Source organism: Pelodiscus sinensis, chromosome 2 (genome assembly GCF_052426305.1).
Source record: "Pelodiscus sinensis isolate ZL-2025 chromosome 2, ASM5242630v1, whole genome shotgun sequence".
Taxonomy (NCBI): domain Eukaryota; kingdom Metazoa; phylum Chordata; order Testudines; family Trionychidae; genus Pelodiscus; species Pelodiscus sinensis.
The window spans coordinates 142,148,058-142,162,107 of NC_143053.1; the positions used below are offsets into that span (position 1 = coordinate 142,148,058).

At 41.5% G+C, this 14,050-nt stretch overlaps 1 protein-coding gene across 2 annotated transcripts in view; it reads left to right on the forward strand.

Annotated features, from left to right (window-relative positions):
• The first annotated feature begins 10,085 nt into the window (after positions 1-10,085).
• The window catches only part of LOC102447394 (sodium-dependent neutral amino acid transporter B(0)AT3), a 36,222-nt gene continuing 32,257 nt past the window's right edge, over positions 10,086-14,050 (forward strand). The window contains exon 1 of one of the 2 annotated variants that reach the window (XM_089776449.1): positions 10,086-10,499. In XM_089776449.1, coding sequence (XP_089632575.1) covers positions 10,340-10,499 — 160 coding nt within the window. In that variant the 5' untranslated portion in view covers positions 10,086-10,339. The remainder of the gene's footprint in view (positions 10,500-14,050) is intronic. The other variant, XM_006137062.5, reaches the window with a different exon arrangement.

Consider the following 14,050-nt stretch of genomic DNA (forward strand, 5'->3'; position numbering starts at 1 on the left):
AAACTTAATAGCCCTTTTCCCAGGCATCCTATGGGTGGCATGCTCACCTCTAGCTAATTTATTCCCCTACCATCTGGCATGCTGGCCTCAGATCACCGATACAAGACTCTGCCACATCACACGTTGTGTAGTTGCAGGAACAAGCAAAGTCCTGTTGCTTGAACATCAAGTCACAGAGAAGCATGGTTTGCAGAGTCCCGATAATCTCATAGGGAGAGTACTAGCTAGCTGTGCCAATTTTGTTAGACTCAAAGCATGGAGTTTACTTTCTCCCAAGCCTGCTGATAGAGGGTAGGGGGAAAAGGGGGGCGACTGTCCTGGGGCCCAGCAATTCAGAAGTACCCAGAGCCCTTTAAATTGCCACTGGAACCTTTAAATTGCCACTGGAGGGCCAGGCAGTGCACTCTGGATACCGCTTAGGGCTGGGGTGGGGGGGGGGGGGGAGGGAGAAGGAAGGGAGGTATCAGCATGGCATACTACAGGCAGCACTGAGGGCTGGCTACTCCTGTCCTACCCCTTCTGCCTAAAGTCCTGCCCCTTCTGGGAGGATGGAGATGCCCCTCCCCCCACCTTGTCCAGGGGTTCCCACGTCCCCAGCTCTCTCCACTTTCCCATGACTTGCAGATGGGCAACAATGGTCCTCACATGGTTCTCTGGAGTTATTGGCAAACCTCATGTTGTCGTCAGATTCCTTCCCCTGATCACTGGGGAATCCTTAACATCTGCAGTCACACAGTCAAAAAAATCCTTACTCAGTTATGCCTCAGATGGCCTGCCATTTCATGATAATGAAGGCACCCTGTACTGTTCTCTGCAACTTGGCTGGCAAGACAATCCTTTTACCTTCATGCACTTGCAATTTGGGAGCCAGATCCTGGTACTGTATTGAACCACCCCAGTCTTGGTCTCCTTTGGGAAATCTGTTGGAGCACTGAACATAACTTGGGGTCTCAGAGTAGTAGCTGTGTTAGTCTATAACTTTAAAAGCAATGAGCAGTCCTGTTGCAATTTAGAGACTAACAAACATATTATATCATGAGCTTTTGTGGGTAAAACCCACTTCATCAGATGAGTTGGAGTGGAAATTACAGAATCCAGAGTACATATAACAGCAAAAGCAACTGCCTGTCTTTTGTAGGACCCATGTTAATGATGCTAATTGAGTCACTCACTTTCAACCTCAGCCTGGGCCAGTCCACATAAGAAATCCACTTCCTTGACACTACAGTACAAATAAATGATGGTCACAAACACCACCCTACAGACGGCTTTTCTTATCTATGCCTCTAGATTAATCCAGGACACATTACACCATCCATTATATACAACAAAGCCCTAAGATACAACCAGATCTTCTCCATTCCCACAGACAGAGACAAACATCTACAAGTTCTTGAAACTTATATATTCACCTGAGGAAGCGAGGAAACAGATTGTCAGAGCCAAATAAGTGCCCAGGAGTCTACTTCTTCAAGACAGGCCCAATAAGGAAAATAACAGAACATCACCTACAGCCTCCATCTTAAATCCCTCTAGTGCATCATTAACAATCTACAATTGATCTTGGAGAATGATCCCTCACACTCACAGACCTTGGGAAACAGGCCAAGCCTCACCTATAGACAGCTGCCCCTAACTTTAAGCAATTACTTACCAGCAGCCACATACCACACCTCAGATATATTCACTCGGATACTTACCCCTGCAACAAACCCCATTGCCAATTCTGTCCACACATCTATACAAGTGACACTATGAAGGACCTAGCCATATAAACCACAACCTCAGGGGCCTATACAACTGCACGTCCTCTAAGGTGATATAGGCCAACAAGTGCCAGCAATGCCCCTTTGCCATGTATATTTGCCAAATTGGACAGTCTCTTGTGTCCTTTGTTGCAATCTGATATCAGGAATTGTAACACACACAAACCTGTAGGGGAACATTTTAATCTCCCTGGACTTTCAATAATGGATTTAAAAGTAGCCATTCTTCTACAAAGGAATTTTACCATCCAATTACAGAGGAAGACTACTGAACTGGAATTCATTTACAAATTCAAAACTAACAATTGGGCTTGAATAAAGATATTAACTGGTTAATGCACAACAAAGACAATTTCCCCTGCCTTTGATATTTGCATTTACACATCAAAAGCTATAAATAGGACACATCGGGTCCTTACACAGTTCTTGTCAGAGATCTTCAGAAGACCAGGCTGAATTTAGTCTTGCTGCTCTCACATAAATGAGAGCATCCACAATCAAATTTTGCTAAGTTTATGGTGAATTATGAATGTACAGTCAGGCAGTTTGTGAATCCATTTCCACAGGTGTCCTGCTTGGACTGGGTGATGAGATGGATCACTCGTGAATCTCTTTTATTTGTTCTCTCTAAAGTACCTTGCATTGGCCACTGTCAAAAGACAGGATCCTTGCCATTCTTTCTTATATTTTAAAAAGGCTAGTTCTCCCTTCATAGCATTTGTATAAATCTGTGCATAACGGTCTATGGGAATCACAATCCACATTGGCAAACTCCTAGTAAAAGACTTTGGCATCACCATCCAAAATCACTAGTGGGTACTGTGTTGTGCAGCTTTCTCCTCTATCAACTCATTCACAGAGAGCCACAGAGCTCAGTCTGTCGGCTGTTCACAGATTCCAGTCTCATCTGCGTGACCATAAATTATTGCTTAGGCAAAAGTCCTTTTGCCATTTTGAAGTTGCTGCCACTAGTAGGAATACTCACTTATGGAATCACAGAGATTTACTGGGACACAAAAAAGTAGCAATTTCAGCACACGGAGTCACCACCTCAGGTAAATTCAACAACCAAAGACTTAAGGCTAAGATAAAGATACTGTAGCACTCATCGATGGAGGTGCCTACTACAAGAAATCATTAAAGTATTGAGCACCAGGACACTCAGGGCTCACACTGTATGCCCCTTTTATCTATGTCCCCTTTCTCCACATGTCACTCTACACAATTTTTAAAGAAAAGATCAAATTTGAACTGATCCATCCCCTGACTTTTCATCGTAACAAAGACAGCCCATTGCAAAAAAGTATAGCTATGCTTGAAAGCACTCAAATGAGATAGTGTGTGGAGAAATGTAAGTCCTTGCATTACTAAATCCTCACAAGTCCTCACTTCTATGATAAACAGCAAAGGTTTTTAGTAAAACGAGGGGGTTAATTTTCTTATTTAATGGAAAACAGATTGGTTCCGTTGACATTCCTGCCCAGAAATCACCCCCTCTGTGACTACACTGATTTCACAACCAGAAGAGACCACTGTGAACATGTTGGGTAAGAGAATCTCAACCAGTTAACTTGATGGAGTTGGTCCACGCTCTACTGGAAGAGCTTACAATATGACATAGATGACATCAAAGAAAGCTCCTGACCTAGAATTTGCAATGAGATTGGCTGTGAATGCAGCTGTTCTTTGGGTCCATCAGAGGACGACATGATTGTATTCTACATATTCAGTAAAGAAATAAAAGTATTAATGCATAGTTGTTGCAGTTTAATGAACACTACACTGTTCCACAGTAGGGGACCAAGATTCCTCATCTTAAGCCGCCGCTGCTGCAATGTTTTGCGTAATGCTTTTAAAATAAAATCTGAGTAGGGGGCATTAATTCTTGATTTGGTAAAACCTGATGAGTTCTTGCACCACTGTCCAGAGTTCTAAATAATTAGATCAGCATCACAAGGCATAAGTGAGTTAGGACCCTAAGTCTCAGTGAAAATTAATTGTCCTTAGGCTGGGAAGAAGGAAGAAAGGAGAGCAGAAAAATATGGACCTTGGATTTCAGAAAAGCAGACTTTGACTTCCTCAGGGAACTGATGGGCAGGATCAGGGGGAAAAGTCTAGGCCCTGGTCTACACTAGGGAGTTATTTTGAAATAACTCCCCTTATTTCAAAATAACAAGGTGAGTGTCCACACTACCAAGCCTGATATTTTGAAATAAAGGACTTGTTATTTTGAAATAATAACTCCTGCTTGTGAAGAATAATAATGCTTATTTCAAAATTATTATTTTGGGAGTTATTTCAAAATAACTTATTTTGAAAAAATTCCTTAGTGCCCCAGAAGAATTGGTTGAATTCTAAAGAAGCCTTATTGAGGCAGCAGGAAAAAAAATCCCAACGTGCAGAAAGCGTAGCAAATATGGCAGTCAACCAGTTTGGCTTAACAGAGAAATCTATGGTGAGCTCAAAAACAAAAAGGAAGTCTACAAGAAGTGGACAGATCACTAAGGAGGAGTAAAAAAATATTGCTGAGCATACATTAATGTCATTAGGAAGACCAAAGCACAACTGGAGTTGCAGATATCAACGGAAGTGAAGAACAATAAGAAGGTTTTTACAGGTATGTTAGCAACAAGAACGTGGTCAGAGAAAGCAACCTAATGACAGATGATTTGGAAAAAGTTGAATTACTCAATGCTTTTCATGCCTTGGATTTCACAGATAAAGGCAGCTCCCAGACTACTGCACTAGATAGCACAGCACGGGGAGGAGGTGAGCAGGCCCTCAGTGGTAAAAAAATAAGTTAAGGACTATTTAGAAAAGCTGGACATGCACAAATCCATGGGACCGGATCTAATGCATCCGAGGGAGCAGAGGGAGTTGACTGGTGTGATTGAAGAGCCATTGGTCATTATCTTTGAAAACTCGAGGTGCTTATTATATAAGCATGGAGAATAGCAGGTGACTAGATCACATACATATACATGAGGAAGTGATTTCTGATAGTACCCAGCTCTTTAATATAACAGAAAAGGGCATAATGAGATCCAGAGCATGGAAGCTGAAGCTAGAGAAATTCAAACCAGAGAGCGAGTGCAAATTTTGACAGTGTTGTGACATTTTCCCAGGATGTCCTGCACTGTGAGTCACCATGAAACCTTTCTGCCTCCAGTGAGAGGCTGGGGGAATCTTTTCTTGTGGTGGCTGGATGTCAGCTGCCTAATACTTCTAGCTCTTCAGCCACTGAAGCACTCTCCTTGGTGCACTGCCAGTTTTTACTTTGTCTTGCAATTAAACATTTAATACACCCTGGTCCCAGACACCTCAGGAGTGTTCCCCTTCTCTGCCAGAAACGTCCAGCCCTTTTCTGGACCCTCACAATAGTTACCAGGTTCACTACCCCTATGAGTATAACAATACACCAACCTGTGTGATTCAACTGAGTATCCGCTCCAGTAGGAACACAGCATTGTAATCTATTTTATGGCAAAAACCAACGTAAGCTTATTAGCAAAGATAACAGTTTTAAAAGAAAGTGAGCAAGGATAATGAGAACAGGTTATGAAGAAAATGAGCATAACATGTTAGTTTTTACTAGACTAAAACTTAACTTTGGCAAGCTACAATTCTTTGTCCAAGCAGTCTCTCACCTAAGCTTTTTCTGCGCACTTGCTGGTTTTCAATTAAACAAGGTTCCAAAGTGTTTGCAAATCACTCCCTTTGGCCAAGGGGATTCCTCAGTGAAATGCATACAAAATACTTGTTTGCTTTTCCTTATATTTCCTAGAGGTTGTTGTTTTTGTTCTGAGTCAGGATGGATACCCCACCCACCCCTGGGTTCAGACTCCAGTGTGTTTTCCCCTGTTGAATGCACATTCATCCTCTTCTCTGGCCCCTTTGAGTTCCTCTACAAATGGGGTTTTTACTGTGTTGGCTTGTAATACTTAATATAGACATGAACCTAACCTTCCTTTGTCTAGGAACAGCTTCTTTGTCAGCCGTGGCTGGGACACAGATCCTAAAATTTTCTATACAAGTTCTTAAATATCATCTGTACATACATCACACAATGATTATAAATGAATATGACATAAGCATCCACTGGATATCTCACAGGACCCTATGAAAGCAGTGTCTTAAGTGTAGTGAGTTTGTCAGACCAGATAGGAGCTGTTGTTACAGAACAATGAATTTTGCCAATTGGCACTGAGGGGTTTTAGGTCACAAGTGACTGGTTCGTTGAAGCAACTTATCTAAGGATGTGGTGGATTTGCATCACTTAATGGCTTTCAATCAAGACAAGATGTGCTTGATGTAAAAAATACTGAGTATTTTGGAATGTATTATAACCATTATTATGGTTATAATAATCCTTTCTGGTGTGAAAAAAATTATTAATTTGCTGCACGTTGGTACTAATATGTAACCCATTAAAGAACCTGTATTTACACAGTACAAGAAAGAGCCAGGAGAGTTTTCAAAAGAAAAATAGATGTTAGAAAATAATTAACTTCACATCAGTTTGCTTAATTGGGTTATTCCAATTTGTTTATATGTTGCTCTGAAGAACCTAAGGCAATTTTGCTAGAGTAAGGTTTGATGAGAAGAGGAATTGTTCACTAGTACCAACAGGTATCTAACATCTATAAAAACCTATATATGCAACATTATCCTCTTTTTGAGTCACTTTGTTGAAACTTCCCTTGAATATTTCTTCCAAGGGTTTCTGTTTCAAAGAACAACTCTATCAAGCAAGGCACATATTCCTTTTGATGGTCTAGAAGTCCAGTTTTAACATTGGGCAGTTGGGTGTAATAATGGGTCAAGACTCACAAGTGTGGTGCCTCCAGCCGGTCTGTCTGGGAATTAGCTTTTCAAGGCCCGGAATATCCCCTGTTGAGGGATCTCTCATCCTTAGTTACCTGTCGTCTTCTGCCCCTTGTCAGGCCCCATGTCCCCATGATGTGCCTTTCCTCACAGTAGTGACCCATAGCAGTGTCCCAGCTCTCTGGGGTCTCCCTCCCCCCCCAAGGAACCTCAATCCCCTATACTCACTTTGCCTCCGTGACCCACTGCCAGTCGTCATCTATCCCCTGCCTCAGGGGCAATCTGCAGTCTGAAATGGCCACTCATCATGGGCAAGAGGGTGTGGACCAGCTGCCTTTGCCTACCCTGGTTGCCTCCCTACAGTCCAAGTATCTCTCAGGCTTCTGTATCAGGCCTGCAGCCTGGGAATTGGGTACAGCCAGAACTTCCCAGCTCTTTCTTCCCTTCCCCAGCCCTGCTCTGTGTCAGGTGCCTCTCTCTAGCTTACCAGGCAGCCAGGTCCTCCTGCTCTACAGCTGGAGCAAGAGTGCGCATCTGAGCTTAGCAGCCCCAGCAGAGCCCTAATTGGCTGCTACCTGCCTCAGCTGATGGCTCCATAGCCCCAAATCCTCCTCCAGGGCTGGGTCTAACCCTTATTTCACCTGGAACAGGGTGACTACTCTGCAACATTGAGTAATAAAACATCGCACCAATAATACTATGGGTAGTAGAATGCCCGTATTACCCACAGATCACTAAGGCCTATGTTCCCAACAGGACGATGGCGCTGCACTTCTCAGCATTGCAGCCCCTAGTTTTTAGGCACCCATGGAATGCTCATCCCCTAGTTAGGCACCCAGCATCCCCAGCCAATGTACGAAGAAAGCTCAGCATCTAAGAAGAGAATCTGTACACACCGACAAGCAGCACTGGAAATCACCTCAGATAGCTGCTAGAAAATGCCAAAGAGAGCGGTGTGGCTTGAGGCTCCTTTGTCAAAGATAGTCGGCCATCTCCTTCTTCTCAGGAGTCACAACCATGAAGTCTCTCCTGGAATATGGTTCCTAAGCCAGGTTCATTTTTTATCATGAAAAATCACAAAGCAAGATCCGTCCCATAATTCAGTGATTAGGGCATACGCCACAAAAAGGGAAGACTAATTGTTGAAGTCTGCTCTGCCTAGTTTGGAACAAGGAGTTGAATTTGGATCCTTTCTGTCCTGGTTCAGTGCCCTAACCACCAGACTATTAAACAGCTGACTCTCATCTCTTGGCGCTATCCTACTTTATATAAATAATTCAATTTTCACTGGAGCAGGGACTAAGAACTTGTGGCTAGACTCCCAAAGGGACATAGGGGTTTTGATGCTGATTATCACAATGCCTACGTTTTAGGTGCATAGGAAATCACAGGAACACTGATTCACAAGTCTATTCAGCACCTAGGGCTCCCTACAACATGAATGGGGAGAGTTAGGTGCCTCTGAATGCAATTTAAAAAACCCAGCCATGGAGCCAGTTGGAGATGCGGAAGACAGGCTTTGTCCTTAGGTGCCTAGCTTCAAGGCTGGGGCTAAGTCCAGCCTGCATGGAGGCACCTATCTTTGCTTGGGATTCACACTTGGGACCCCCAACCCAGTGAATTGAATTAGAAGCCTGAGGCATATCATTTTTCCGCCACCTTACTCTTCACAAAACATTCAGAGGAGAAGGTGCTGCCCACACTATTGCTTTTAGCCTAGTAATCTTACTTGGGAGGTGGGACCTCCCTTCTCTGCTTGAGCAAGGATTTGAACAGTGGTCCTCAAACACACCTCAAGCAACTGAGCTAACCACTGAGCTATGGGATAGTTCAAGAGTTACTATGCTAGCAAGAGAGAATGACCATGTCACAAGGCGGTTAGGGGACCCGTCTGGGATTAGAGACCCAGGGTTCAGTCCCCCATAGCAATGACTTTTCAATTATTTATACACAATGGAACAGCTTCACCTGGAAGACTGAAGGAACCACACATCAGAATATCCCACTGGGCTAACTACCCACCAGATTTTGAATGGACAAGATAGAGACCCTTCCTGTGATATAGGCATGTGAATGCCTATCTTCCCTAGATCACTCAGGGTATGTCTACACTACCCCGCTAGTTCGAACTAGCGGGGTAATGTATGCATACCGCACTTGCTAATGAAGCCCGGGATTTGAATTTCCCGGGCTTCATTAGCATAAGCGGGGAGCCGCCATTTTTAAATCCCCGCTGCTTCGAACCCCGTGTAGCGCGGCTACACGGGGCTCGAACTAGGTAGTTCGGACTAGGGTCCTATTCCGAACTACTGGTACTCCTCGTGAAACGAGGTGTACCGGTAGTTCGGAATAGGCACCCTAGTCCGAACTACCTAGTTCGAGCCCCGTGTAGCCGCGCTACACGGGGTTCGAAGCAGCGGGGATTTAAAAATGGCGGCTCCCCGCTTATGCTAATGAAGCCCGGGAAATTCAAATCCCGGGCTTCATTAGCAAGTGCGGTATGCATACATTACCCCGCTAGTTCGAACTAGCGGGGTAGTGTAGACATACCCTCAGGTGTTAGGTGGGAGAAAGGCATCCATGTGCCTTGAGTGAGGCAGAAACTTAGATGCTAAGGAAACTTTTACAGCTGAAAGGTACCAAGTGAGTTTAGGCACCTACTGGGTTTGGTGGGAATTATGTTAATAGTAGTGGAGCCTAAAACTAGGGTTTAGGTGTCTAAAACCAAGATTTAGGTGACTAAATCAAGAATTTAGGTACCTTTGTGAATCCTACCATTTGTCTCCCACATCCTGGAGAGAGCCCTAATCACTGGGATATAGTGTCTATTGCTCCCTCTATGGCCCTACAAATTTTTGTTCATTTATACAGTGCAACAACTTCAGCAAGAAAGCTTTCCCCTTTCTGTCAGATTGAATACTCAACAGCTCAGTGATTAGGCCACTCACTGGAGAAGTAGGAGACATGGGGCTAGCACGTGAACCCAGGTGTCTCATATCTCACTTGAGTGTTGGGTTCTCAAGGGGACAGCTATGCCCTCATTAATTTTTGGAGAGGCACAATTTGGTAATGTTACTCATGTTTATTATTCATCTTCACAAATAGTGTACAGAGGGAGAAAAACAAAATAGCCACCGAACATTTCAAAAGTAACTGACAAAAGTACTGAATTTCATTTTTCCTTAAATGTATTTTACATTTTCATTTTCTTCCAAAAAATGTCATCAGTCAACCCCTTTGAGTGATGGAAACAAAGTAAGCCTCCTACTGAGGCTGGGGGGGGGGGGGAGGGAAGGAGTTTCTGATTATAGTGGTTTAGAAAACCCTTTTTAAAACATTTTAATGTGATCTAAATGTAGCAAGATACTTTTGGTTTTTAGATGACAAAACTTTTGTGAAGTATCTGAGAACCCAGACTTTTAATAGGACTCTACATACAAAACAAATGATTTAACCCTGAGTTACCAATTAACAGTATCTCTCTGTGTTCTACAAAGAACGGGCCAGGAAAGTTGTGCCACCTATATATTCATCATCCCCAGGTTTGGTTTTAAATTGCAAATCCTTATACTCACAAATTGTGTGATGTAAAGTATTGAAAGCTCCACCTCTTTTCCAAATATCTTCAGACTTTCCTTGTATAAAACTGATAGGAGGCAGGATCTGAATGATATAATACTTCTTCCCGCCACCACCACTATTTGTTCAATAGCAGGGTAAAAGTGTCAAGAATACCACCCTTTGTTAAGATGTCAAATGCTCAGTCATTGGATATTCCTGAAGATCTTCAAGAAGATGACAGACCGAAGTGGGACAATAAATTCCAGTATATTTTAAGCTGCATTGGATTTGCAGTAGGTCTGGGAAATGTGTGGAGATTTCCATACTTGTGTCAAATATATGGAGGAGGTAAGAGCAAGTTGGGATTTTTGTCATGAAATGAAACATACAATACTAATTTACCTTTATATAGCCTTAACCTTTTCCATAAAAGTAGAATAGCATTCTCAGTATGTGAAAGTAATATTTTAAAAAGATACATTGATTTAGGCTATCCACAAACTGGGAATGCTTTACAGTAATCATGAATTAGGAAAAATTAGAGTTAAAACTTCTTGCAAACAATTTCGCATTATTAGAATGGTGTCAGAACAGCAGATTTAAACTTGATTATATGAGCTGACCTGAATTAAAAGATGACATTTTGGAAAACTGTCTGGAAAGCCTTGATATAAGCCAGTTTCTGAAACTTTTGAAATCTTTCTTTCTCAATGAAAATGAAACCAATTGCTTTCTCTTTCTGTTATGGCATAGGTCATCAAAAGCCAACTCAATTAAAATTCTAAATTATAAGTAAAAGTAAATGTTAAGATCTATATTTAAAATGCAATTATTTTAAGAAATGTTTGTTCACTATGGGATATCAAATGTCTGAATATAAGCTGACATGGGTAACTGTACTGATATAATATACACATACTTTTCCGTGAGGCATTTGACTTTAGTATTGCACAATTAACACTATACAAAAACATCAGTGTAGCCCATATTAAATATATTAACACCTGTTATATCTAAAACAAATTAGTATATGTGCATAATCATCATAAAATGAGGTGCTTTTTAGTGGGGGTCACACAGGGATTTAGTTTTGGCCCAATGTTATTCAGAATCTCTCTCAATAATCTATGTAATATTGGTTCCTTTGGGTTGGTCATCATCATCATCCGTGAATTAAACCTGGGACTTAGTACATGAGTCCCTATGGCCTGAGCTAAAAGACTCAACTATCCTATGCTAAGCCTGTGATTTAGCCCCACCAGAAGGGAATACTGTGCTACAGTGAAGAGGCATCATTTACAGTTGGTAAATGTATAAAATCTATGCCAATACAGTTTGCAGAGGACACAAAACACGGTGTTAAATGAGTAATCAGGATTGTTTTGTAACTAAGTTTAGATGAATAATCTGCTTTTTTCATAGAGCTAAATAAAAGATCGGACATCTGAGAACCAAGAACGTAGGTCACACTTATAGAATAGGGGTATTTTGGAAACAAGTGACTTGGCATGGTGGATAACCAAGTGAACACAAGCTCCCAGTGCAAAGTAGTGTTTAAAAGTATAAACACTTGAAAGTATAAGCAGAGAACTATCAAGTCGATGTAGGGAGGTGTTAATATAAGTAAATTGAGCACTAGTGAGACCATTTTTGACAACTTCTTAGAAGTAAGCTGAAAAATTTGAAATTCAAAAATGAGCTACAAAAACTGTTTCACAGACTGGAAACCTAACCTATCTTACAATGAGAGGCTTAAAAAGCTAAAGTTAGCTCAAAGAGAAAGTTAAGAGGTGACATTGATTTCTAAGGAAATGCTAGTTGCATTGGCTAGCAGCTGAAACTAAACAAATTTAGATTTTTTTTAAAAAATGAGGATAGTTAGCCATTAGAATAACACCTCAGGGACATAGAGGATCCTCTGTGATTTTAAATTTGTAAATCAAGTCCAGATATCTTTCTAAAAAAGACATGCTCTGGCTCAACCAAAAGTTATGGACTTTGACCTCAGCCTGTGTCATGCAGGAGGTCAAACTATGTATCCTAGAGGCATCTCAGCAATTACAGACTCATAAGCCTAAGTTTAGTACCAGGGAAAGGAGTTGAAACCATGGTAAAGAACAGAGATATCAGAAAAGTTGATGAACACAATACATTGGGGAAAAGTCAATACGGGTTTTGTAAGGGGAATTTTGCCTCATCAATCTATTAGAATACTTAGAGGGCATTAGTAAGCATGTGCACAAGGGTGATCCAGTGGATCTATTGTACTTGGACTTTCAGAAAGTCTTTGCTTGTAGGCAAAGTAATCTGTCATGGGAAAAGAAGGAAGGTCCTCTCCTGGATCAATAACTGCTTAACAGGTAGAAAACAAAGGGTAGGAATAAATGGTCAGTTTTCACAATAAAGAGAGGTAACTAGTGGGATCCCCCAAGGATCTGTCCTGAAACCAGTGCTGTTTAACATAATAAATGAACAGAAAAAAGGATTGGCAGTGAGGTGGCAAAAAATTTGCCTAGCAATGCAAAAATTACTTAAGATGATTAAGTCCACAGCAGACTGTGAAGAGTTACAAAGGGATCTCACAAAAAATAGGTTGCTGAGCATCAAAATGACAAATTAAATTCAATATTGATTAGTGCAAAGTAAAGCACATTGGAAAACATAACCAAACCATACATACAAAGTATTGGACTAAATGAACTGTTATCACTCAAGGAAGAACTCTTAGGGTACATCTACACTGCACACTTATTTCAAAATAGGCTATTCCAGAAAAAAATATTCCAAAACGGCTTATTTTGAAATAGCACATCTATACTACAGAGAAGCCTCAAAATTAGTCTGAGGCAGGCTCCCCTAATGTGTACGTGCTATCTCGATTTAGAGTCCCAAGAGGCACTGGGGAGTAATTACATTGAATGGCCTGGGGAGGAGCTATTTCAAAATAGCAGCAGTGGAGTGGCCACACTACAGCACTTCCAAAATAGTTATTTCAGAATAGGCGTTATTCTTTATGGAATGAGGTTTACAGAAGTTGGAATAAGCTCTCCATTATTTCGAATTTATTTCAAAATCATAGAATTGCCGTGTAGATGCTCACATTGTTACTTCAGAACAATGGCCATTATTTTAAAATAACGCTGCTGTGTAGAAGCACCCTTCGGGTCATTGTGGACAGTTCTCTGAAAATATCAACTCCATGTACAGCAGCTGTCAAAAAAAGGAAAGAGAATGTTTCGAAACATTAGGAAAGGGATAAAATAGATAAATACCATAATGCCACTATAGAAATACATAGTAAGCCTACACCCTGAATACTGTGTGCAGTTCTGGTCGTGCCATAAAAAAAGTTATTTTAGAACAGGAGAAGGTACAGAGAAGGGCAACCATAGTGATTAGGGATAACAGCTTACATGAAAGGAGAGATTTAAATGAGTGTGACTGTTCGTCTTAGTAAAAAAGATAACTAAGGCGGGATATGACAGACATCTGTAAAATTATTAATTCTGAGAAGAAAGTGAATAGAAAAATGTTATTTTGCCCTGCACAAAACACAAGAACCAGAGGACCTCGAATGAAATTAACAGGCAGTAGACTTTAAACTATCATAAGGAAGTATTTCTTCACACAACACACAGTCAATCTGTGGAACTTATTGCCAGGCGTTGCTATGAAGGTCAAAAGTATAAGTGGATTCAAAAAAGAATTAGATAAGTTGATGCAGAATAGGTCCATTAATAGCTATTAGCCAAGATGGTCAAGGACACAGTCCCACGATCTGGGTATCCCTGGCCTCTGATTGCCAGCAGCTGGGGGTGGACAACAAGGGATGGATCCATTCAATAACTGCCCTGCCTTGTTCATTTCCTCTGATGCATCTGGCAAGTCCCACTGCTGGA